The sequence below is a fragment of the Streptopelia decaocto genome (genome assembly GCF_964273445.1).
Source record: "Streptopelia decaocto genome assembly, chromosome: 3".
Taxonomy (NCBI): Eukaryota; Metazoa; Chordata; class Aves; order Columbiformes; family Columbidae; genus Streptopelia; species Streptopelia decaocto.
Genome location: NC_138656.1, coordinates 55784053 through 55808328, shown reverse-complemented (window position 1 = coordinate 55808328; position 24276 = coordinate 55784053). Strand labels below are relative to the sequence as shown.

Here is a 24276-nt window from a genome sequence, read left to right as displayed (position 1 = left end):
TTAAGTGAGAGCCCTAGATCCCTTCCAGCAAGAAATAAAGCAGGGATGCTTCTCTTCTGAAATGGGGAATGCACAGCAAGGGAACAGTAGCATGTTAGTCAAAATGCTCAGGTGATGAGAAAAACCGAGAAAAATAAAGATGCAATGAGGGATCAAGGTTTATGGAAGTTAATATCATACTTTCTTCTGATCTCTGCAAAACAAGGAGAAGGAAGAAGGAATTTACAGAAAACCAGCAGGCACAAAACTCTAACCACCACAAAATTCCATATTTTGTGACCTTACTGGTTTATTTTACAAATATCTTAGCATGAGAGGCTGAAAGATAAAACAGCACATTTGTAAAACTGGCCATGATTCAAAAAGAACACAGCCTTTATCAGCATAGTACTTCAACTATTTCAAGTTAAAATCTTTGGACACAAAGTTAAGTACCAGCTTAAGTACCTTGAGAAATAAGGTGATGGTGTGTGCAAGAGCTGGGTGGTTTTAGACTAAAGGGAAGCTTGAACATAAGACATAGCAGACTTTGTGGGAACAGACAGAGACAACCAACATGAAAGACCATCTAAGTGCATATTTATAAGCAGGCACAGAATGCTTTTTCTGTCATAATCTAATCCTAGATAGGCTGATTTCAGCACAACTACCAGGAACCATCAAACATTTTGATTCACAATATGCTTTACTTCCCAGGTGCAATTTCATCAGGATTTACACCCACCTGCCAGGGAACAAAATTTGTGGTTTTGAAAAACTGTGCCTTTATACTGTGCTCTGTATCACACTTGGGATGAACAGATGCCCCAAAAGGAAGGCAACGACAGGCTTGTGTAGCCTCTTAGGTTGAAGTTACCTTGTTTTTAGCATGAAGGTCAGATTGCCACGTCTTGTAACTGATTACCTTCATAGTTATACAATTGTAAGCAAAAGAAACCTGATAAAAGTAGAAGCATTTGTTTCTTGTGTTGAATAAAAAATTTTTCAAGAGCAAGAATAAAATGGAATTTTCATATTGTGCAAAGCAAAAGTAATTATTATGGTAGAGGAGTCCTTTTTTAATGTGATGACACATTGATTTTTGGAGGCAACTACAATGCAGCTTTATTTTGCATAGCAACTTCCATACAAATCATGTCTTTGTGTGAGTCTTCTTTTGTTTAAACACTGCAGTAGTTCAATAATACAGTTTCAAAGTTCATATAAAATAAAATCAGATAAGGAGACAAATTAAGGATGCATAGCTATTTACATCTATGTCCTGACTGTCCAATATGGACTTAAAAGTGCTGTAAATTTTAGTCTGTTTAAGAGAGTAAAGCTAAATATCATATTGGACTAAATACAGTCAGATATTGGGAAGACCGTAATTAAAACTTCAGGGATCTTGGTGACAAGATATTTGCTCAGACAATACCCAGGTTTATGGACACTCATTTGTAGGTAATAAAACACAGGTTACTAAATGTAAACAAAACATCACTAAAATCTGTCTCAGTTAAAAATCCTGCAACCTGGAAAACATACTTGCTTTATTAAAACCTAATTAAAAAGCCAAGGAAGGTATCATGTTTCACAGTGCTAATGGACAATCTGCCTTCTGCTTCTATCAAAAATGCGAAGTTCCGCTGAAAGCAGATGGGAGGAAGGAGAATCTCAAGAAACTATTTGTGAAAAGATAATGCACAGTGTATTTCAGAAGATTAAACTCCTTTATGTGAAATATTTTCCAATTTGCCAAACATAACTCCATCAAGTAAGAGCTTGCTGTTGGGAGGGCAGTTTCTGTATAACATTGTAACATGAAACTTAGGGAAATCAACCCAGTTCCATGAAATGCTGGGTTTTTTAAAAAATTGAATAGCATCGCACATTCTAGCACAGAAAAAAAAAAGTTTCATTAGAAAAACAAAACATTTCACAAGAGCATCTACCTTGAACTACAGTGTCAGGAAAACAGAAAACTGGGAAACAGAAACATGAACTGAACAAAAGGACAAACTAGTGGTGTGTTTAACCGTATCAGACTTTAAAACTTATCACCGCTCTACCAATCACGCTTCCACCAAGTAAACTAACAATCAAGTTTACATAAGTATTGTTTTTAAACTCATCTTTTATGTTTTACAACTGTTGCTTACATTATTTTTTTTCTCCATATTTGCCTTATTTATTGCCTTTCAAATAGGCACTACTGCAACTATGCAATCACATGTGTTTAAATTTAAGCATATAAGAAATTGCAGTTATTCCAGTCAGACTAGTCACATTTTATAGACTTTGCTGGACTAGTATCTAGATTCTTAAATTTCATATTAGTCATAAAAGGAGTGGTTAACACAATCAACAAGCGAAGCAGTTCAATCCACTTTTCAAAGTATTAATGAGAAATAAAAGGCTTTTATTATTATGACAGTTAAAGCACTGATGAGTGCCTAAATGAGCACTCTCACAGCTGCTCATGTCTCCAATGGATTATTTTTATGCTATCTCTTTTTATCAGCATTGACCTTCAACCTCTTCAAATATGGTTTGATCCTGAAAACTGTCAAAGATTAAATAAGTGGACAAAAGAAGGCAGGAGAGCTTTAAAATACATACCATATTTAAGTAATGTTTAATTATTGCTTTCAGATGGCCACTATAGATAATGCAATCAATAGCTAACAAAACAACATCCATCAGCTTGCACATAAAAAGGAAAAAAACATGCCGTCTGCTCTATAATAGCATAATTTGAGCTGTCAGGAATTGGTCATAAGTTTTCTTAAATTCATCAACCTGCCTCCAACAAGGAACAGTCTAATACTTTCCAAACCATCTTTACTAGAAGAGAATCTAATCTAACTGTAAATACTTCATCTGGACTCAATTCTACCATAAGGTTATTTTCCCAGCTACCTGTTTACATACTTGAGCAGTACATTTTTTCCTATTATTAAAAAAATCTTTATACTCTGGTGCAGGGGTATCAAGCTCATTTTCACCGGGGGCCGCATCAGCCTCGCGGTTGCCTTTGAAGGCAACCGCGAGGCTGATGCGGCCCCCGGTGAAAATGAGCTTGATACCCCTGATCTAATGAGCATGGAGAGCACTGATGGTGAGGCAGAGGAAACAGCTCGGACTCTGCTCCTCAGCCTGTTCCAGGGCTGTGTTCCCCACCCTGGGGGAAGACTGGCCAAGCAGGACGAGGAGCTGGTCCTGACACCAGCGCTGACGGCCCCACACGTCACCGGAAATTATTGAGTGCTTCATTTGACATCAGGCAGGAATTTGGGGAACAGGTGAAGTAGACTTTTCAACAGTCCGGGAACAATTTCTATCATAACTAAGCCTTGCTCTCCACAGTGATCTCTGAGTTAATTTAAGTTAGTGGCCCTAGTCGTATTGGCATTGAATATTTGAGAAATGCTTTAGGATAACATATTTTTGCTAGGGATATAGAACTTGCCCGGAGCAACGATGGGGAACCACGATACCCCAAAAACCACAAAACCCCCAGTAAGGCAGACTCTTTTCTTTGTCAGTTCCTTTCATACTTTCACACGCAAGCTCAAATTTGCAGCGTAACAGTGTAAAATACAAATGTTTCATAGAAGACATACACAGATCCTTCTCTCAAAACCTCATCCCTTTTCTAGGCAGTAAAACATTTGCCATGTTGGAGACTGAGAACTGGATATAACAATAAGCAATTCTGTTGACTCCTTCCAAATGATACTATGATTTCTCCTGGGTGTCTCAGATTTTTATAAGCATCTTAAAAGAAAGATGGGAGAGCCATAAAATGAAATGAGAAGCAGCAGTTCCTTCAAGGTTTTTCATGTTGCCAGGAGAGCTGTTTCTCAGCAGGATGAATCTGAGATTTCGTGTTTCAAAGAAACTCATTTGGGAAACATCACCTTGCTGGGGTTTTGTTATGGGCAGGTCCACTGGCAGATGAGCAACAGTAGGGTGGGTGGCTCAAACTAATGACATGAACATGTAAAAAAGAAGTATTTTCTTGATACCTTAAGTATCTTTAAGAAAGCTGACCTTTGAAAACTGATACTATTCACTGAGCAGTACATCCTGCCCTGGAAAACCCCAGGGAAAGCTTGTGCTTTGCTCTGACAGGAAGGAGAGCTTTCTGCACCTGCATTTACTTGGCCAACAAAGAGGTGGACAGACGACCTTCTCCTTCCTTCCCACCCCACCACTATAGCAACGTGCACTTTCCCAGGACAGCGCACATCCCAAACATGGGTGGCGGAGCTGCTGAGCAGCTGTATCCACAGTCCGGGCACGTGGAACAGGAATGCAGCCACCGGGCTGCAGGTGTCCCCTGGTATGGTGGCCTGAGATGGTGCCCAGGGAACCTCAGGTCTAGCATTTACAGTGTCAGGGCAAAACATGGAAAAGTGAAATTAACTTTAGATAGACTTTCAAAGTTGAAATTATTTTAATTTTTGTTTTGTAAGTCCTTTAAATTGGCAAAAAAGATTATTTTGTTAATTTATTTAATCTTGTGTTCATTTTGTTTTCTCCTGTAGCTAGGTTTACTCTTCATGAAATGACCACCTAAACACACTGATAGAACCATTACAGTTTTTCCTCTGAGCATATTGTATATCAAAATAAATTTATTTAGCTTAATACATATTCAGGTCTTGATTTCTTATTTCTAACAGAATTTTAAATACTATGTATCTTATTTTCAAGGTGATTATTTTTAGTAATCTTCAATTCCCACCCTTTGAATCTATGCATAGTTGTTATTTGTAAGCAGTATTCAAAGACCTAATCAAATTTCCATTTGCTTTGTAGTTACCTATGCAATGAAATTTCTCTTTTGCTGTACGCAGGCAACACAGTTTTCTTTGGTATATCCACAAGTATTCCTTTGCTTGCCACGTGAACAAAGTGACCGTACACAAGCCCATCCATGTCCTTATTCCCCTGACTCTGCTGTGGAGAGTGGGCTTTATGCTCTCCCATTACACACCACCAGGCTGTCTCAGCTGCCATCCCACTTGCCACCTCTCCAGTTACCATTCACTACACATTCAAATGCTGCTTCTCTTCTGTCTCAATGGGAGTCGGGTAGCCTGACCCAGAAAATCTCGAAGCAGCAAAACTTTTCCTTCTCTCTGCTACAAGAAGAGTTCAGAAGTAGGGCTCCTGAGAGGAGGAAGGGACCATGTGAGATTTTACTGTACTGACATGCCCTCAGTAACACGGTGGCCAGATGGTGAAGGAGTAGAAGAATACAAGACGCACAAGCGACAAAACAAGGTTATGAATGACACAGTTGCTACCGTTGGCCCCACACAGAGGGAGACCTGTCCAGACATGCTTGCTGGACCTACTGCACTGCCCTGATAAAGGCAATTAAAGCACCAAACAAACAGCATAATCTCTACGGCAGGGATGTCAAACTTATTTTCACCGGGGGCCACATCAGCCTCACGGTTGCCTTTGAAGGGCTGAATGTAATTTTAGAACTGTATAAATGTAGGAGTAGTTACATTCACAGAGTCCTAAAATTACATTCAGCCCTTCGAAGGCAACCACAAGGCTGATGTGGCCCTGGGGCAAAGGAGTTTGATATCCTTGCTCTACGGCATCAAATCTAGATATCACTGCGTGGAAAGTACTCTTTGCACGTTCTTCACACAACCAATTCTAACAAAAGGAAATGGACTTAAAAAAATTTCTTTCTTTGTGGATATAAATAAAAGTACTAAAATGCCTCTTTCCTACTATTTGGGACAAATTAGGATTTCTGTTAAAAGACTCAATGGAAAAAAACCTACTAGCTTGGTATTTTTCAAGCAACATTTTAAAAAAACCACCTTACTGAATCTGTATTTGACAAGATTCGATGCCCATGTGCAAACCGAGAGTGTATTTATACTCAAAAAGCCCAGAAAGGTGTAAAGCCAGATTCTCCTTTTACTTCCTTCGTTCAATTCACAGTAAAGAATACAATTTAATCCATACTCTAGCTGCAGAGAATACTACAGTCACATTGTTCTTGAACAGACTGAGTAGATATTCACTGTAATGTGGGGGAAAAAATGAGAAATAATTAGAACTTCAAAGAAAAACCGTGGAAGATCTTAATAAAGAGATTAATAAGAAATGAGTCACTCACAATGATGGTTATGATACAAAAATCTCTATTTTTCTGGCATTTCCTTTCACTTTTCAACATCGTAAGAGTAAACCCGTGGGCTGCTCTTGATGCATTGAGTACAAAGCATTGTGAAAAAACTGAAATACAAAATCCAAATAGCATTCCAATGGAGTAAATGGAACACTGGACTAAGGAAACCAATATAGATTCAACACTCTCATGAAGGCAAATCTCAACTGACCCAAACTGCACTCACACCAATTGTATTACGAATGAGATTCAGAGTTTAGTAGAGTAAGCAGACCTCAAAAATCACTTGCTTCTTTAAGATGCAAACCTCCTTTCATTACTCCTCCTTCACACCTACTGCACTTGCAACAAGATGTTGCATTACCCTGCAGAACCCGTCTTGCTCAGTAAGCCAGGGTCAGAGGCATCACAGGCTTTAGCTACCTCACTGGCATCTGGGTGTTCTTTGGGGCAGAAATGGTATTTATCCGGAAAAGAAAGAACTGCCGGCATTATATGCATAATGAGCTGCCTAAGTCACTGGTTTCCGGCCTGTGCATCCCAGACCAATGGACTGTGGTTAAGAGAGAGACAAGAAGTACCTAAGGAAAGCAAACCCCACCACGAGTATGCTGAAATGTGCTGTTTGACATTCAAGTGATCACTTAACTTTAAAACACTTTGAGGGATCTCAGCAGGCTGAAGAAACTTCAAAACTGGAGGCTACACCAATTATATAAATCAATGTTCTCCAGGGCTGGTTTGACATTTTCCTGCCTCTACAAGGACAATCAGCTCAGGGAGGGAGATGAAGAGCACAAAGCAATGTCTGTACACCGCCAAGAAAAGGCTTTTAGGGCAACTGCAGTTTTGGGTTTCTGTTTTCACATAGGAGCTACAAAAATAAGCCCCAATTTGAATCATTAAAGATTTTTCTTACAAGCAATAATACAAAGAATTATTTTTAAAAGCTTGAGATGCAAAGTAAGACATTTAATTACAGTGTAACTCAGCTAGAAAGGAGCTTAGCCTGCTAGAAATAAGCAAAAATCAAGTTGCATTTGATACAATGATCTTGATTCCAACAAGATGCTGGAAAAACAAGATGTTTTTGAAAAAGGTTACAAATAGGAGAAATTACAAAGCAGGAACATGTTCACAGGAAATTGAGCTAATGAGTGTATTTCAGTGATTTATGGCAGGCTAATTCAGAGAATTAGGCACTTATTCAAACAGCCAAGCATCAGAAACTCAGCCAAACATAAGGGTAAAATCAAACAGAGGATAAAAGTGCTTCACTGTGGCATAAAAAAAAATCCTTCAAAGTGGCATTATGCAACTGTATCATACTGATGATAAATGTATAATAACATTTACATTATGGAACTAAATGTAAATATAATTATTTCCCTAAGATAATTCTTACAGAAATTAAGTTATGGTCACTTAGGTGCCATAGCTGTATGGTCCTACATGTTAAACTTACAAAGGCTCCTTTTATGTCTTCGTACCTATGATGTATTTTACATTAAGCTACTGAAACAATATGTAAAATGTGCTTGTTCTCAATATACTCAAAGTATTGAATATGTTATTAAATACTAATACATACATAGAAATAATTTTCATGTTGTATGACATATTCATTATCGCAATACATTAATTGTTAAAATGGAGTACGTAACGGCAATGGTTTCATTAAGAAATCGTTTAGATGAGTGTAGTAAAATAAATACTACCCATTTTGAGCAAATTTGTAAGTGATTAAAGCCACAGGACTGTGTTATTCGTTACACTCCATCATACAAATGACCAAACACTACGCAAAAAAAATTTTAAAGCATTCCTAGTATTTCTAGCAGCACTGATGTTAGAGACTGGCTTATAGCTGAAAATGGAAGATTACAGCTACTATCTCATTTCTGAACTGTTGCAATTGGTAGGATATGTGGATGGACATCACAACCAAGACACAAATGGGGTTGCACAGGCAAGCGCTGCAACAGCTCTTAAGGAACGGCAGGAGAGCCCCAGCTCTGCCAGGAGCTGCTGCCAGGGAAGGGGAATCCCTGTCAGGGAGACAGGATTGGGAGAGGGGCTGTTACTGAGAGCTGCCGGACCACTCCAGATTAGTACTTGATTATGTGTCAGCACACCGACTTTCTACACGGCTGACAATCATAGAATCATTTTGGTTGGAAGAGACCCTCAAGATCATCAGCTCCAAAGATAACCTAACTCTAGCACTAAACCACGTCCCTAAGAACCTCATCTCTACATGTTCTTTAATCACCTCCAGGGATGGTGACTCCACCACTTCCCTGGGCAGCCTGTTGCAGTGCTTCACAACCCTTTCCATGAAGAAATTTTTCCTAATATCCAATCTAAACCTCTCCTGGTGCAACTTGAGGTCATCTTCTCTTGTCCTATAACTTGCTACTTGGGAGAAGAGATCAACACCCTCCATGCTACAACCTCCTTTCAGGTAGCTGTAGACAGCAATCAGGTCTCCCCTCAGCCTCCTTTTCTCCAGGCTAAACAGCCCCAGTTCCCTCAGCCGCCCCTCATCAGACTTGTGCTCCAGGCCCTTCACCAGCCTTGTTGCGATGGAAATACTCTGTCTGCTAAAATGTGTCACCAGAGTCATGTTAGCCAGAAATATCTAAAACATATGAACATATTTACAACATTTCTAGTTTGGAAACAAATTTTAGCAATATTTTACTGGGTTAGAACACTCATATATTGTGTCCAGAGACAGATCAGATATATTACTCTAAATACATGGAAGCACATGAATGTTACTCTACAAAGAAAACTGCTCTTATCGAGGGGCTATGTAAAGATAGGGGAATAATATACAAAACAGGATCAAAATGATCCTACTAAAAGCTGTGAGAAATCTACAAAGCACCTCAGATCCTAATCCCCAGACTAGAGCAGACAGTTTTAGGTAAAAGCTCTTTACCCAGTTGTTTCCAGTGACATGCTTATCTCCTTCCAGACATTATATATTACACCGTTTAAAAAAAAAACACAAAAGAATAGAAAGTACTCAACATAATAACACTTACTAAACAGAAGTTAAAAGAGCACTTCTACATGTGAAAAAATATTCTAAAGTTAATGAAAAGCACATTCCCTCATCTACATTTCTGAATGCAGCTCTCTGACCACGTTTCTCTGATGAGTAACATAAGAAGCATTTCAAGATCAAGCAGAGCAGAAGCACTCTGACAAGAGGAACCCAAGTCTTGTAAAAGGAAGCAAACTTTTAGAAGCTTTCCAAGTCCTGGAGCTATTTTGTAATGGGCTGTATAAGACGGGACCTGGGAGTCAGCAAGGAACACCAGCAGGTGGGAGCGGGGAGGGAGGGCGGCTGCCATCAGCAGAGCCTCTGCACTAGAGCAGCTTAGTGTCAGCAGTGTCAAAAAAGCAGAGAAATATCCAACCATCTGTTTTCATAGACCTTTCTTATAAGGTATCACAGTGATAAAGAACTAAGATTCACCAACATTTTTTAAAGTAAGCTTTGAGATGTGAAAATGATAACTGTGTAATCCCTGATAATCACACCAGGGGTTTAAGGCCACGTCTGCAGGAACTTGCGCATTACCCTGAGCCTGGCAGACAACAGAGGGGAAAAATTCCCCCCCGTTCGCAGGCACACACACAAACTGGATGGAAAACAGTGCACTGAAGCATGACAGGGAACTATTTTGAGAATCATATTCAAGTCATATGGTAGCTCACCTGAATAGGGCTTAAGAGGGCGGCTATCGGGTGTTCATAGAACACCACCACAGTGGACTGTGAAGACACAGCCACGACTAAGTATGCTCTGTGCCCCCTCTGCTGGTTTCACAGCAGCAAGCAACCATCTCTCTGCAAATAAAGCTAATATAGAAGTAAAATCCAGGGAAGAAAAGCCATCTTAACTGCAAGCAAGAGTAAAAAGAGATACTAAAATTACTTTCAAATATTAAAAGAACTAAATATTTGCAAAAACTTTTTATTTTGAAATTACGAAAAGAAAAACTACTGGGTAGCACCCCTTGCTCAAAGATGCATGTTGCGAATTACTGTCCCTTTGTTTCTACTGTAGCTTCTTAATAGTTGAAGTCCACTTGCACTTTTCAAAGACTTTAAAATAAGCATTTTGTTAGGTTCAAGTGTTCTGTTCTTTTTGAAGAAAAAAGTCAGACTAATCTTAAAGATCTTAGCAAAGAAACTGAAGTCAGTGACTACATTTCTTTTTTAAAAAAAAGAAGTCACATATTTTCCTACCAGCTATTTCAGCTGTTTTTCATTATGGTTTCCATCAAACTAAGAAAAACACCCCACTCTCATAAACATAGGATTCAGCATTTCTTGTTTTCAGAATCAGTTTTTCCCCGTTTAACATATTTTTTTCAAACAGCATGGCTTGCAATGATCATTTCTCCTCAGTTTACATGACTCCTGTTGACTGTTCTCAGAGTTACACATGAACCTCTGTGGTCTGTAGAAATGACATAACCCAAACTCTTGCACATTTGAAATTACCGAAACCTAAAGCAAAACAAAATGCCAAATAGTGTTAAACCTCAACAACATCCAGCTAGTTGGGCACCAATTCTACTTTGTAATCAAGTGCAAACACACACAAACCCCGGAAACTTCACTTAATATCCCTCATAAATCCTTTAATTTCACAGGTCTTCAAAATCATGGCAATCTCCCTTTGGTCACTGCTGACACTTCTAAAACCATATTTAATCAGTACTAAAACACCAAAGAAAGGAACATCAAATCTCAAGTTCATTGCATCACTAAAAAAAGATAAAATAAAAAAATAAATCAGCAAATGCTTAGAAAATGTTTTAGTATATACAACATTTTGCATCTTTGTGAAAGGAGCTTCTATACTGTTTTATTTTAATTACCAGAAAACCAGGATCTCTGGAAAGAAAAATCTCGTGATACTGTCACATGACAGCTTGCTACTGCCCAGGGATTTGTTTTCCTCGTTTTTGACTGCAAAATAAAATACTACATCCCTAACCACAAATAAGGCGACTGAACTTTAAATATCTCTCCTGTTCCTGCACACAACTCACTCTTCAGTCCTGCTAGAACAGATTTCCCAGTTACCGTGCTATTCTCCTGCTACTTGGCAGTTTTGCATCCTCCTGGTACTCCATCGTGTTGTGATACACTCAGAGGAAAACAGATGTAGAAAATGTCATTTTTGAGAGAAGAAAGCTAAGAGACTACTAAAAAATATTTTCAAGGAGCACACTGTACATAGAACCAATGTACAGGGATACAGGATACAAATAATACGGTATAAAAGGTAAAAGAAAGAAACTAATTCAAACTTCTTGTACTGCAGTCTGCACAGTCAGAACACATGCACTTTCTTATAAAAATACTGTCATACAGGCAAGATTTAACCACCACCTGAAGACAACAAATTTAATTGCACTGGTGTAGAGTATAGGAACTTCACCATATCGATTACTTCTGTGAGCAGGGGATATGCAACTCCTCTCACCACTATTTTATTAAATCAGCTCTATTTTATGCAAGAAAGAATACTTAGTGAAGGAGTGTTTTGGTTTTGAAAAGACAAAAAAGGTGCACATGGAATGGAGTGTCTGCCTTATGTCACAGACAAGAGCCAGCAATACCCAGTATCTGTGCACTTCCTGGGTAAAAGCAGGGATTAGAGCTTTGCTTGGTATTCCAAGTGTCCAGAACAAATACATCCGAACTGGTCACACTTCACAAAAGCGATAGCCAGCTGCTGGCCTTGTTATTCATATCAGGTCCCTGAGCTCCAGTACAGATGAGAGTTAACTCAGGGAGTAACACATCCAGCTGCCATTCTCATCTTCTATAACCAGGGGCTTGCTGCAAAGAGGGGTTCAAAAACTGGATAAGGTGTCCTGGCAAGGCAGGCTCACTCTTCTCACATGCTCCTCTTGCTGTACGTGCCCTGAAAAGCTGCTCTTCACACAAGGTGCAAATATCTTTTGGGGACACACTGGACCTTCCCTCTTAAGAAGAACAACTAGGCTACAGTGGCTGGCTGGACACCACTGCTTTATGTAGATGGGGAAAGCATAAAGGAATAGCAAGAGTACATGGAAACTGTTCCTTCAAAACCCATTAAAACTTACTTTCTGACTGAAGACACTGGAAACCATGCTATAATAATCAGCTTTAAAATGCTCATTCCAAAGGGCTTTTGCCAAAAAAATGAAAGTACAAATTGGGGAAGCATTTTGTCACTGCAGTAGAGGTTTTGTGTCAGAAGAAAACACACCGCATTTCCTATTTCAAACTCTAAAGAACAGTGGCATCAGAAGGATTCAAAAGGCCACTGGAAGAGACCTAAGAACATCTTGGTTAGGAGAAGGGATGACAATGAGATGTAGCACTTCTGTGCCAGCTGTAACCAATCATGGTCAAGACCACACGAGGTGTAGGAAAGCAAATGCAAGTGACTGGTATATTTGAGGTATACACCTACTGCTAGTATTTTAGAAGGTCACTACCATGAAAAGTTTAATAATTTCACTCTTGGCCATTTCGCAGATAAGGAGACCAAGAAGTAGGAATACCACACGTGTAATATTTTCAGATATGATTCTGCTTCAGAACAATCCAAACAAGCACCTACAGTGGTTTAATAATCTCTCCTCTTGCTTGCTTGTAGCAGGGTTCAAGTAGAGCACCTGGTTCACAAATCTGACTCACCAGCAATGATTAACTCAAAAAACATATTAGCTAACTTTAAATACTTCTCCTATTTATAAATATTAACTATGTGACAAAGTCCACTATAAAAAGACTATCCTGCTGCCTGTAGTAATGCTGGGGCTTGGGCAGAAAAGAGAACCCTGATCCCTGGCTGAGTAGGAGCCTTGTGTGTATATGGCTCCGGCCCAGCCCACCCTCCAGGTGTCAGAGTAATTATGGTTTTCTCTGTCACAGTCCACCAGAGCACCATTTTCTACAGTATAAAGCCGGGAGCTTTATACTCTCACATACAAAATTGGTCACCAACAAGACTGAGCCTCTTCTATGTACGCAGCAATACTTCGCTTCATTTTACTTAAAAAAATTAAAAAAAAATTAAAAAAAAAAAAATCAGATCCTGACCACCATATAGTTACAATAAAAATGTGGTGTAACCCACCAAATGTTTCATAGGAAGCTAAATTTAGAACCCTAACTTAATGTTTAAATTTTTAAACATTCACCTGATTTTCAGAGATGATGTGCAGTTAAATCTCGTCGTGAGCACATGCATGTCTAACTTTGACTCTTTTGACACAGCAAGAGTGGAACACAAAACATGTCTGTTCCAGGAACACCAGGAGTGCAACAGGTACAGCAAGAGCTCATACTGTATTTTGTGTTTCCTTTCCTATGGTGTAGACTGTAAATACTGGGGCTAAGCTTTCCAGAAGATTCTTTAACGTTCATATATACACATACAGCAATAGCTCAACAATAATAAATTCTAATGTATTGTGTATCTTGATGTATGTAGCTCAAGTCAACACTAGACAGTTACTGTAAGACAAGATGTATAATTTCAAAGCTCTACAAAAATATAGTTTTCAAATAAATGGCTTTCAAAAAATGCCAATCAAATGGTAAAACAAACCACAAATTAAGACTTTTCCAGTTCTCTAGCAGACTTTCCTTGGGTGTTATTTTTTTACCAATTAAATGCTAGAAATGTTTAGAAAATTTCTTTCACATATTTGTTCCTTTTGGATTTATGTTTGCTTGCTTTTCTGTAGCAAGATAAGAGCCATTTAGAACAAATGAATTCTCAAAGTTGCGAAAAGTGAAATTAATCATTTTCAGACAATCTGGTGGTCAAATTTCTTCACTGTGATTATAAGAAAAACTAAAATATCTGATGGCAAGGTAAGGAATAGAGAAGGGAAATGCAAGACCTGGGCATCCACCACAGTGTGCAAGTGTTGCATGGGACAGATCCTGAGGTTGTTCTTACTTCTGCGTAACTTTTCAGGGTGCATCTCAGAGCCAGCAGAAACTGCCAGGTGGTGTGAAAAATGCCGTTTTAGTTCTGTTCTTGAACATGCTGGAACCAGACTATCATGACAAAAATACATAATTTTGGATAAAAATTTTATTTCCTTTTTTACATGTCATCCATTCTTATTTCTATACTAGTTAATACAGAAATGTAGAATTTTTAATCGGAGAAAATTTATTGAAGAGAGCTAGGTATCACATTCTAAAATGAAATAAGAAAACTTCATTAACCTAGTGCATTAATTTTTCTTTAAATCATTTGAGGAAAAAATGCTCTTTAAATAAAAGACAGCCTGTCTAAAAAACAGTAAGCAGATTAGGAAAAGAAAGCTAGAGGACCTAATGGATTCTAAACAAAGAATAGTGACCATGTATTACAGGGCTGCTGTACGTGCTGCAGTGAAAAGATCTACTTAGTACCATCATTTTGAGAGAGCCAGCTTTAATTTGCTTGCTTTCTTTCACTCCATGAATTTCCTAGCACAGGACTAGACAACACCGCAGTTCTTTTCAGACATTTTGTACAATCTCTTCCACCATACTCTCAGAATCTCAAAACAATCTTTATTAGGGCTGACTGCTCATCAATACTTACACAGGGGAACGGGATGTGAAAGAAAAAAGAAAAACTAAAATTATCCCCCACAAGGCTTTGGGCTTAAAAGCAGTAGAAAAATCAATGAAACTAGAACCAGATAATCTTCTACCACCTGCCTTTCTAAAGGCTGCTGAAGAAGAAACTGAAACACACAAGACAAAGCATTTGAAGTTCTGAATCCCATGAAGTCAACAGCAATATGCCGTTGGTAAACAAGCGAAGCCATATATCACACACTGGTTTAATACTATATTTAGTCTGGTTTAGTACTAAGACATTACTTTAAAGTCTCTGGAAATAGCATGAAAGGTAAAGTAAAAATCACCATCAAGAAAACTGTATTTTCTACAGAGAGCAGAAAGCAAATGATTCTGTAGCTGGGACTTCCCAAACTGGGATACTTTTGTGAAATGCACCTTTTTAACTACTGAGGTACTCAATCAGTAATTATCTCTGTACTGAGTAGACATTCCTCAACAGCAATGTTTCAGATTGGTGGTTCACCCAATTCTGTAATATTCTCTTTTGATTTCTCTGATGGTTTTGCCCCACAGAGCACCACTCCCAACTTCTCACTAGCTGTTTGTGTCTGTATTATAGTGATGTAATACTTACGATGTATTACATATTAGAAAAAAATACATAGCCATTAATCAGAATATTCTCTAATCAGTGTTCAGATTGGAACCCTGAACAAGGTCAGTATTTGGACTGGGAGATAACACAAATAAGGAACAAACCAAAAAATTGGCTTTTATAATACAGTGACACCTCAGTTCAGTACATTTCTTGCAAGTGAGATAGCTTTTTATCACGCTCTGCAGTATCTACTACCTAAAAACACCCAAATAGGTATATTAACATCTGTATTAAGTTATTTCTCCAAGAACCTTGTCATCTTACAAATATTTACACCATCCTGTTTGCTAATTACCTCAGAACAGCATAAATCTGAAGTAATTTTTTCCCTTGATCAACTAAAACGACGATGATGGAGCTTCCTTGGACTAGTCAAAGGCAGATGTATTTTTAGAAAAGACTTTGCACACAAAGATTTTTTTCTACTTAATTCCTGCTATATTCGAGAAAAAGCTACATTTATTTTCCCAGATGTAATTATGATACGATCTCTTCTTTAGCATGGAAGTGACAGTCATATCCAAAGTCCCTGCATCTATGGCCTGCATGAAGCCTACCAATCTACATCTGATTTAACAGTTCTATATCCATTTAATACTCTGGCCCTATTAAGGATTTTTTTTGCACTGGCTTACACACAATTATAATGCTCAACACAATTATAGTATTCTAATGCTTCAGTACACCAATCCATATGGCTGTGAAGTTTACCCTAGTTTTAAAACACACAAATTCATTACCTTAAGACAGTTTTCTGAACTTCAACAGAAAACTTGAGACATGCTATGTGTGAACACATACCGCTTTATAGCAGAGATATGTATACAGAAAATAATTCAAGAGGAAAACTGCAGTGTTTAAGCATTAAATCAGGAAGGAAAAAAATCCTCAACTAACCTACCTATAGGTTAAAATACTGACTAGATTTTTTTTTTTGTAGAGGACAAAATAGTCCCTTGTCTGAGAGCATTAGTCTGATTTCAGCTGATAAGAAGCAGAGAGACTTAAAAATTAGCATTAGTGAGCTAACTTTAAGAGAAAAATGACAAAATAAAGAATCAGATTAGTAAACCACTGACACCACTAATATCGGTTACTATGCAACTGCTGAAATGTGCATTCTAAACTTCTTAAAAAGAGAAAGAACCTTCAACTGTACAATAGACCTTAACAACATCTTGATTTTAAGGAGTGCTCAGATCGCTACTCCTTCCCCTCCTCCATCTTTGGTAGCGGAGCAGATCTAAAAGATCCTAAGAGTAGTATATTCAATGAGACCACCCTTCTTCATCAAGTTTGTGAAACACAGAAAGGAAAATAAGAATTACACCAAATACAATTTTACAGCTTACCATCTTCGACAAAACCCTTATTAAGATACTTTCATACTATCTGATCACTGACAAGAATCACTTTTCATATTCTATATGCCTTTGCTGAAATTTATTAAACAGATGTCATGAATTTTCTTTTTTTGTAGCTCTAGCAGACGTTTCTTGACTATGAAGTATCATGTACATATGTTAATAAAATCCAAAATGTTTATTGAGTACCCAAAGAACTTGTACAGACTAAGTGGAGTGAACAACATCACTAAGACAACTCTTCAAGAAGAAATATAAGACTAGTTACAATTAAGAATGTCTTGCAATATGATATTCTCTTTGCCATTGCAAAGTTTCTGCTGACGTGAATTAATATAGTAAAGTAACATGGTGGAAAGATGCTCTTGCCATTCTTGTTCAAATAAACAACTTCAAATTAAAAAATTATATTCTACCTTCATGTCTTTTACATCAATCTTTCAACTACACAACTAGATAGCTTCACAGTACATGCTTACTTGTGAAAGTTCAGCTCTTAAAGGAAAATGTGACTAAAGTAAAATCCGAAGAATCAGAAGTAGATGTCAACAGGTAGAGATCCTCTCATTACCTGAATTAACAATAACAAAAAATCGTCCTAGTTACTCTTGATGACCCCTGATACTCTAAATAGGTTTTAAAATTATATCTGTTCAGCTCCCATCATCAAAAGATAAAAAAAAGTCCCTCTTGTTGTTATGCTATTTTTAAATACATTACTGAAAATACAAAGAATAACATTTGGGATCCATTTTTACCAGTGTCAAATCGATGACCCAAAGTTTTGAGTTAGGGGAACATGTATCAAGAAAATGTGTACTTTAAGTGCTGGCTGGCATAAGGTATCCTTGCATGTATTCAGAACTGCTGACATTGTATTTTGACATAATTCTGCAAGTACTTGGCTTATTTTATAAATAATTTCTATAGACAATTTGTTCTATCATTTTCCAACTGTGCTTAAGTATCACCTGTGCATGCCATATTACAAGCTTCACTATAGTATTCCTTTCTTGCCTTATTCAGAGTAAGAGTACCTTAACTTCATAAATAAAGCAATTTAAATCACTGAAATGACTTGAAGAATGGTATAGTGCTCCACTGAAGCAAAGGAATCTAACAGAATCTATTCCCTTGACTTTGTAATAACAATGGGAAGCACTATATATAAAAATGAAAGTGTACCAACATTTCACAGAAAAAGACTTCAGCAAAGAAATCACGTCCTTATCGCAGATGAAGGCTAAGTTTCATCTTTGTAATCTTTATGGACGTAGCTTTCTGCTCAAATACAGTACTGTGAAAGATGAGAATCACAGTCTGCTTAGAAAGGTAACAGATACATCAAACAACTTACTAATGCATAAAGTTTTCAAGTAAATTTGCGAACCCAATATATTGTGTTGCCTGCGAAGCTACCTGAAATATTTTTCAATATGTATGTTACTTATGCAAATAGTAAATCAGCTTCTTCAGGTGCCATAATCAACACCTTTCATCCCTAGAGCAAGCTTTAAACAGGCATAAGCCAGAACTGCTGCCCAAATGCATGGCCCCTGTCATCCTTCTGTCCCATTTTCACTCTTTGCATCAGCAGAAGTCACTACTATGAGCTGCATGGACCCCAGGACTGCTCCTTTCGGTGCACATGTTAGTTTACGATGGCTTAATCTACAGTGAGAAAGCCTATACTCTAACTCTGAAACATTAAAAAATTCCTACTGGCAAGATAAAGCATACTGTTCTGGTAATATTAAGTCCCTTCTGAGTTTCTGAATACAGCTATTTTGGTAATATTTGTCTGCATGCTACATTAATAAAATAAGAAATAGAACAGTTCTAACTGTAAACATGATGCAACTGAAGACTGTACAACAAACTTTTATTCTTAAAAAAAATGTTAGAAATTGATGGTGTAACACATATGTACAGTAGCCAATTTATTAATGCTTGAAAGGTATTAACAAAGACGAAAAATCATTAAATAATACATTGTTTTATACCACTACTATTGTTTAACATCTCTCACCTGGCAAATTACCATCATACTAATGAGCAATTTAGCATACTGCCAGTCCCAGTTTAGAAAAACAGATTAACTTTTGGTTTTAAAGAGACTTTTATCAAAATGTAAAGCTACTGCCAATATGTGTTTGAGTATTTATGTGGTCTATGACTGAAGCCTTTTCAAACTGCACATATCAAAAATAAAAAAAATCCCTTAAGTTCACAAAGTATCCTTATAGTTATTTTGTGTGTTTGGACTTCCACGGTCATATCCACCTGACCAGAATACTACTATTAGGTGGTGCAGCAGCATCAGTCAAATTCTTTGAGCGAGAGTCTGCCCATAAAGGTAATTTTACCTTAAACATTGCTCATCTCAACTCCTGAGACATGTTCTAGTAACAAACACATCAGCAAGGCCTATAACAAAGAAACAGTTATTTAATGCATACCTCACTATATCCTAATGTCTACTACTTGCACAGTAAAGAATCAGTCACTCAAGTCCACTCTTTGAAAGGGCTACCTTCATTAAGCTCACAGGTTGTTTACTATCCAGAATAAAAGTTACAGTAACTGAAAAACTGAATCATGACACAGCATGAAAAAATATCCCACCTCCCAGAGGGAGAGGGCAACACATGTGTGACCTGCTTCTACATCCAAAGGCATGCTGATGCTTTACACTCATGGGTCATACTCATACTTTCATCCCTTTGGCAGAAGCAAAAGGGGCATTGAAACTTGCATGTTAATGCTTTAATGTTAAAGACCAAAATTCTAATCAGAGCTCCAAATGTTTCTCCTACCAAAGGGGCATTCTTTTAACAGAATCTACCCTTGGATCCTATTATGCAAGAGAAAAACAACTTTCTCGAAACAGAGTTAAAGGATGCGTTCAGACACAGAATTTTAACGAATGTTATGTTGAAAGCAGTTGGTGAAATGCACTTGAGTGGAACAAATTGAAAATCTGACATTACCCTATAGCCAAATCTTTCACCACCGATTTAAAAGATACACGAGCAGCAAAGTAGGTGAAATGGGAGAGAAGAGCATTACTAATTTACCTAAGCAGCCAATTCATCTCAACAATTTAAAAAGAGGTTCTACTTCAATGTTAAGCCATCAAGACACAAAGTCCCCCTCATTTCTGTTAAAAACATATAGGATTTTTTTAGAACAACAGCTTTTTACTTTTTGTGCAACATTTCTGGACTGTGAGTCACTAAAAACAAATAACCACAAAATACTTAAACACTACCACTACCTATTTAGAGTACCAAATATATTACAAAATAAGACAATGCAAATATTGGCTTAAGTTTTGGCTTCATGCATATCTGCATTTTAAAAAGCTAAAATCCTACTGTATATTCTTACAGTATATCATGTTCCACCTTCTAGAAGTAGTAAGAACATCATAATAATGACCATGAGAAGGTAAATATAAGCTTGATGATACTGCAGTGAACTAATTTTGTTATCTTACTACCTAAAGAAGGTGAAAGGCAATTTTTTACAACCTACTTTCATTTCAATTTTATTGAACTGTCTACAATATTCTGTGAGTGTGTGCACATATACAGGCACGCACAGAAAAAGTGATATCTACAAACAGTTTACACAAATACTTACATACAAATGTTATTTACATAAACTAACATGACTGCATGATTTTTGACGTAAAAACCATATGCTTCTTGCACATCAACTGTTGCATCTGTCTTACAAAAGTAATATAAACCTTTTGCAACAACTAGCTAAGCACATATCGCTGATTCCAAGTTTTTAGAGCTTGCATGTTTTTAAAAAAATACAATACCTAGAACACTGTTATCAAACAAATATGCTTTATTGGCATCTAAAAACAAAATGCACCCAACATTAAAATGTACTTTTTCATTTTTTTAAACCCACTGCAGTACGAGGAACAAATCACAAACACTTACTTTAGAGAAAACAGAGACTATAGTGTAGATTTTACAAAATCACTTTTAATCTCTGTATTATGCTCCTTAAATAACATGGGTCATTTATCTTTCTGCCGAATTGAAGGAACATAAAATATCACAGCTTTGTCTATACTTTAAAATTCTGCAGCAGCCTAAAAACACGGACAACATACACCAGCACCTGTTTTCAAGTATAACAATTTCGATAGCCAACCTAAGGGTATTATCTAAAAAATCCATTTTCTTCCATAGGAAGTCTTTGTTTGACAAGCTGTTATTTTATCTTTGTGAAATTAAAAGCAAGTGGGGCAAGTTTATGCTTTACCAGAGAAATTAAAAAAAATGTTTACCTACCATGTTCAAATTAAGAACAGTGTTCTATACAAGTCAGTTGTACAGTTATTTAAGTGAAAGATGAACATGAACATCAGATTAACTTAATTCTGGCAGACAAAAGTGAACTGCTACCGTCCAGTCAGCCATTTATCTATTACAGAGAGATGACAACTTTACAAAAGGTATCTTTTACCTACTGAGTGATGATTATGTCCCCTCAGTTTCTGTGCTTTCTACCACTGGTGCACTTTCTATATCAGCTTCTGTGTCACTCTTCTCTTTGTTTATCTCGACGGAAGATGTCAGTTTTTCATACAGTTCTGGATCATCCTGCACCTGTGCAGTTGGTGGCTGACTTTCTGTCTCTGTATTTTCACCGTTTACCTGGGGCATATTATCGGCTTTGCGCTGGGAAGTAGCCCCATCAAAATATTCAAAAACCCGTGGATGTGGAGGGGGGATCCAGTTGTTTGACATTCTGTCTCTTCCAAACCTGTTCCCATTAATTTCTCTGCAAAAATTAAAATCTCTGTCATCCCTATCCCTCTGTCTTTCCCAGGGTCTTCTGCGGTCATCAAAATCTCTGTGAGCATCTTGTTCAAATCCTCTGTTCCAATTGGGACCACTTCTACTATCAAATCTATAGTTTACATGCCGAAACCTCTCCCTGTCTTCATGGAAGCCTTTAGGTCCACCATAAATAGGGAAAGCATGGTGCTCTCTTTCATCATAATCTCCTCTCTGTCCCCAGTGCTTGTCTGAATTGAAACCAAAATGGTCTCTTCGACCAAGGTTATCTATACCTGGTCTTCCAAAATTTTCTCTCATGTCTACATGTGGTCTTGCAAAGTGGTCTCTTCCGTCTACTGGAGGCCTTCCTATACCCTCTCTTGGATCAACTGGTGGTCGTCCAACAGAATCTCTGACATCCACTGGAGATGGTCTGCTAAGATTATCTCGGTTTTCCACTGGAGGAAAGCGATAATCTCTGTCTCCATCCTGCTGAATGTTATCGCCTCCAAGTGGCAGTCTTTTCTCTGGATTAGAAATGCCATCAATATTTTGTCTTCCTGGTGTTCCAAAAGGTCTTTCTGGTTGATTAAAAATATCTGCTGAAGGAAAAGGACCTCGAGGTGGTGGGTGAAGAGATGGATCAAGGATTGCTGGAGGAGGAATACTACGCTGCGGTGGCATTCCTGGCTGCATTAATGGAAACCTTGGTCCAGGCGAATGGGGCATTAGGCCTGGACGGATGTCTATGAGAGGCATTCCGGGCATTCTTGGACTACTAATATTTAGATGAGGCATGTTTTGAACCCCAGCAGGATGCTGCATTGCCAGGAGTCCAGAACTACTTGAAATATTTGGTGGTGGCACTCCCATAAGTCCAGAACTACTTGAAACATTGGGTGGCGGCATTATGAGAAGCCCAGAGTTGCTTGAGACACTCGGTGGCTGCAGTCCTGCCAGAACTCCTGAGCTGCTTGAGACACTGGGTGGCTGCATTCCTGTCAGAAGGCCAGGACTGCTTGAGACACTGGGAGGATGCACTCCAGCAAGAAGCCCTGAGCTACTTGAGACATTTGGTGGTGGTTGCACTCCAGCCATAAGTCCAGAGCTACTTGAGACATTAGTTGGCTGAACTCCACCAGCAAGAGAAGAGCTACTGGAGACAGTGGGTAGCTGCACTCCTCCTGCAAGACCAGAACTGCTTGAAACTGTTGGTGGTTGCACTCCTCCTACAAGTCCAGAGCTGCTTGAAACACTGGGTGGCTGTACTCCCCCTGCAAGTCCAGAGCTACTTGAGACATTGGGTGGTTGCCCTTCTCCAGTAAGCACAGAACTGCTTGAGACGCTGGGTGGTGGCACTCCTCCAACAGGTCCAGAGCTACTCGAGATGTCACTCTGCACTAAAACACAGCAACAAGAATAATAGTTAACCTAAAATGTCAGTGTAATACATAGCATTCAAAACAAAAGGCAGCTGAACCCATGTTCAGTTAATGCATTCAGTGATGATACTGCTGACAAGGTCTGTCTCAGTTTCCATAATGAACATATGTAATTTTAATCACACTGGAGATAAACAGACATTATGTCACAGAAATTAAGGTCTCTACATAGTAAAGAATGTACTGCATCTTAAAACTGACAAATCCTACAGCCAATTTATGCAACACAAGTACTAAAATCTTCAATGTAATTCTATAAACATTATACTACCCTACCCTCTTCTGCTTCTTTCAACTGCCACCGGGTGCAGTAAGAATGCACTTTAAACAAGTTTTCTAAAGGGCTCCCAGTCTCGGCTTTACTTCAAGTCTACAACGAAAACATCCCTGAGCATAAACTGCTAGACATCAATGACCAAATGATGAGGAAGATGGTTCCCACCACTCCTCCAACTTAAAGTGATACCCAGCCCAAAACTTCCTACTCTGTAGTTATTAGTGCAATGGACTATGATCTGCAAAAAACCCTCACAAGTATGATGTTTCCTCTGTGCAACTGTATCAGACAATAAAGGCGTTTCTTACCAGATCTATTGTTCTCACTGGAAGAAATCTGAAGGTCTGTAAGATGTGACCCCTTTTCATCTGATTCTGGTTTGCTGATGGGTAGAGGATTAAAAACACTTCCAGCAGATAACGTTGGAGTAGCTAGACTGCTAGCAACTGTGCCAACTGGTAGAACAAGGCTACTAAAAGGAACATCCTTCATTGTTTCCTGTGCAATTGGTAGTGGAGGCTGTACTAAAGCTGTAGAGAAATAACATAAGTGTATCACAGTAATCATATATTCAAGCCTTCAAGATTAGTCTGGCAGATAAATCAAAATAACTACCTTAAGTGCTACATTTTTAATAACATTTTCTTATCCTCAATCAGCACTGTAATATTTACTTTTTTTGTAGAGACCATGAACTGCAGGCAGCCTAAGCAATCAGTACTCTTTAACAGATATTTTAAAATGTTAAATGAATATAGTTAAAAAGCTAAGCAAAAATAAATTACTATAAATTATTCAGCAACTAACACCAACAGATACACCTGTTACAGACAGGTTCAGATATTGAACTGTGCATACAAATAAGAGACTGTGGGGAGACCTCATCACCGTCTACAGTTTCCTCACAAAGGAGTGAAGAAGGGTAGGCACTTATCTCTTCTCTGGTGACCAATGATAGTA

The 24276-nt window shown here is 38.0% G+C and overlaps 1 protein-coding gene across 9 annotated transcripts in view; it reads right to left on the bottom strand.

The window, feature by feature from the left end:
• The window catches only part of SCAF8 (SR-related CTD associated factor 8), a 120937-nt gene that overhangs the window by 47778 nt on the left and 48883 nt on the right, over nucleotides 1-24276 (bottom strand). For 4 of the 9 annotated variants that reach the window (XM_082049736.1, XM_082049740.1, XM_082049741.1 and 1 more), the window contains 2 exons: nucleotides 23625-23846; nucleotides 20633-22997 (listed from right to left, as the gene is read on the bottom strand). In XM_082049736.1, the coding sequence (XP_081905862.1) occupies nucleotides 21295-22997; nucleotides 23625-23846 (1925 nt within the window). In that variant the 3' untranslated portion in view covers nucleotides 20633-21294. Of the gene's footprint in view, nucleotides 1-14226; nucleotides 14246-19155; nucleotides 19217-20632; nucleotides 22998-23624; nucleotides 23847-24276 lie in introns of those variants that run through there. The other 5 variants (XR_014183793.1, XM_082049738.1, XM_082049737.1 and 2 more) reach the window with 3 other exon arrangements.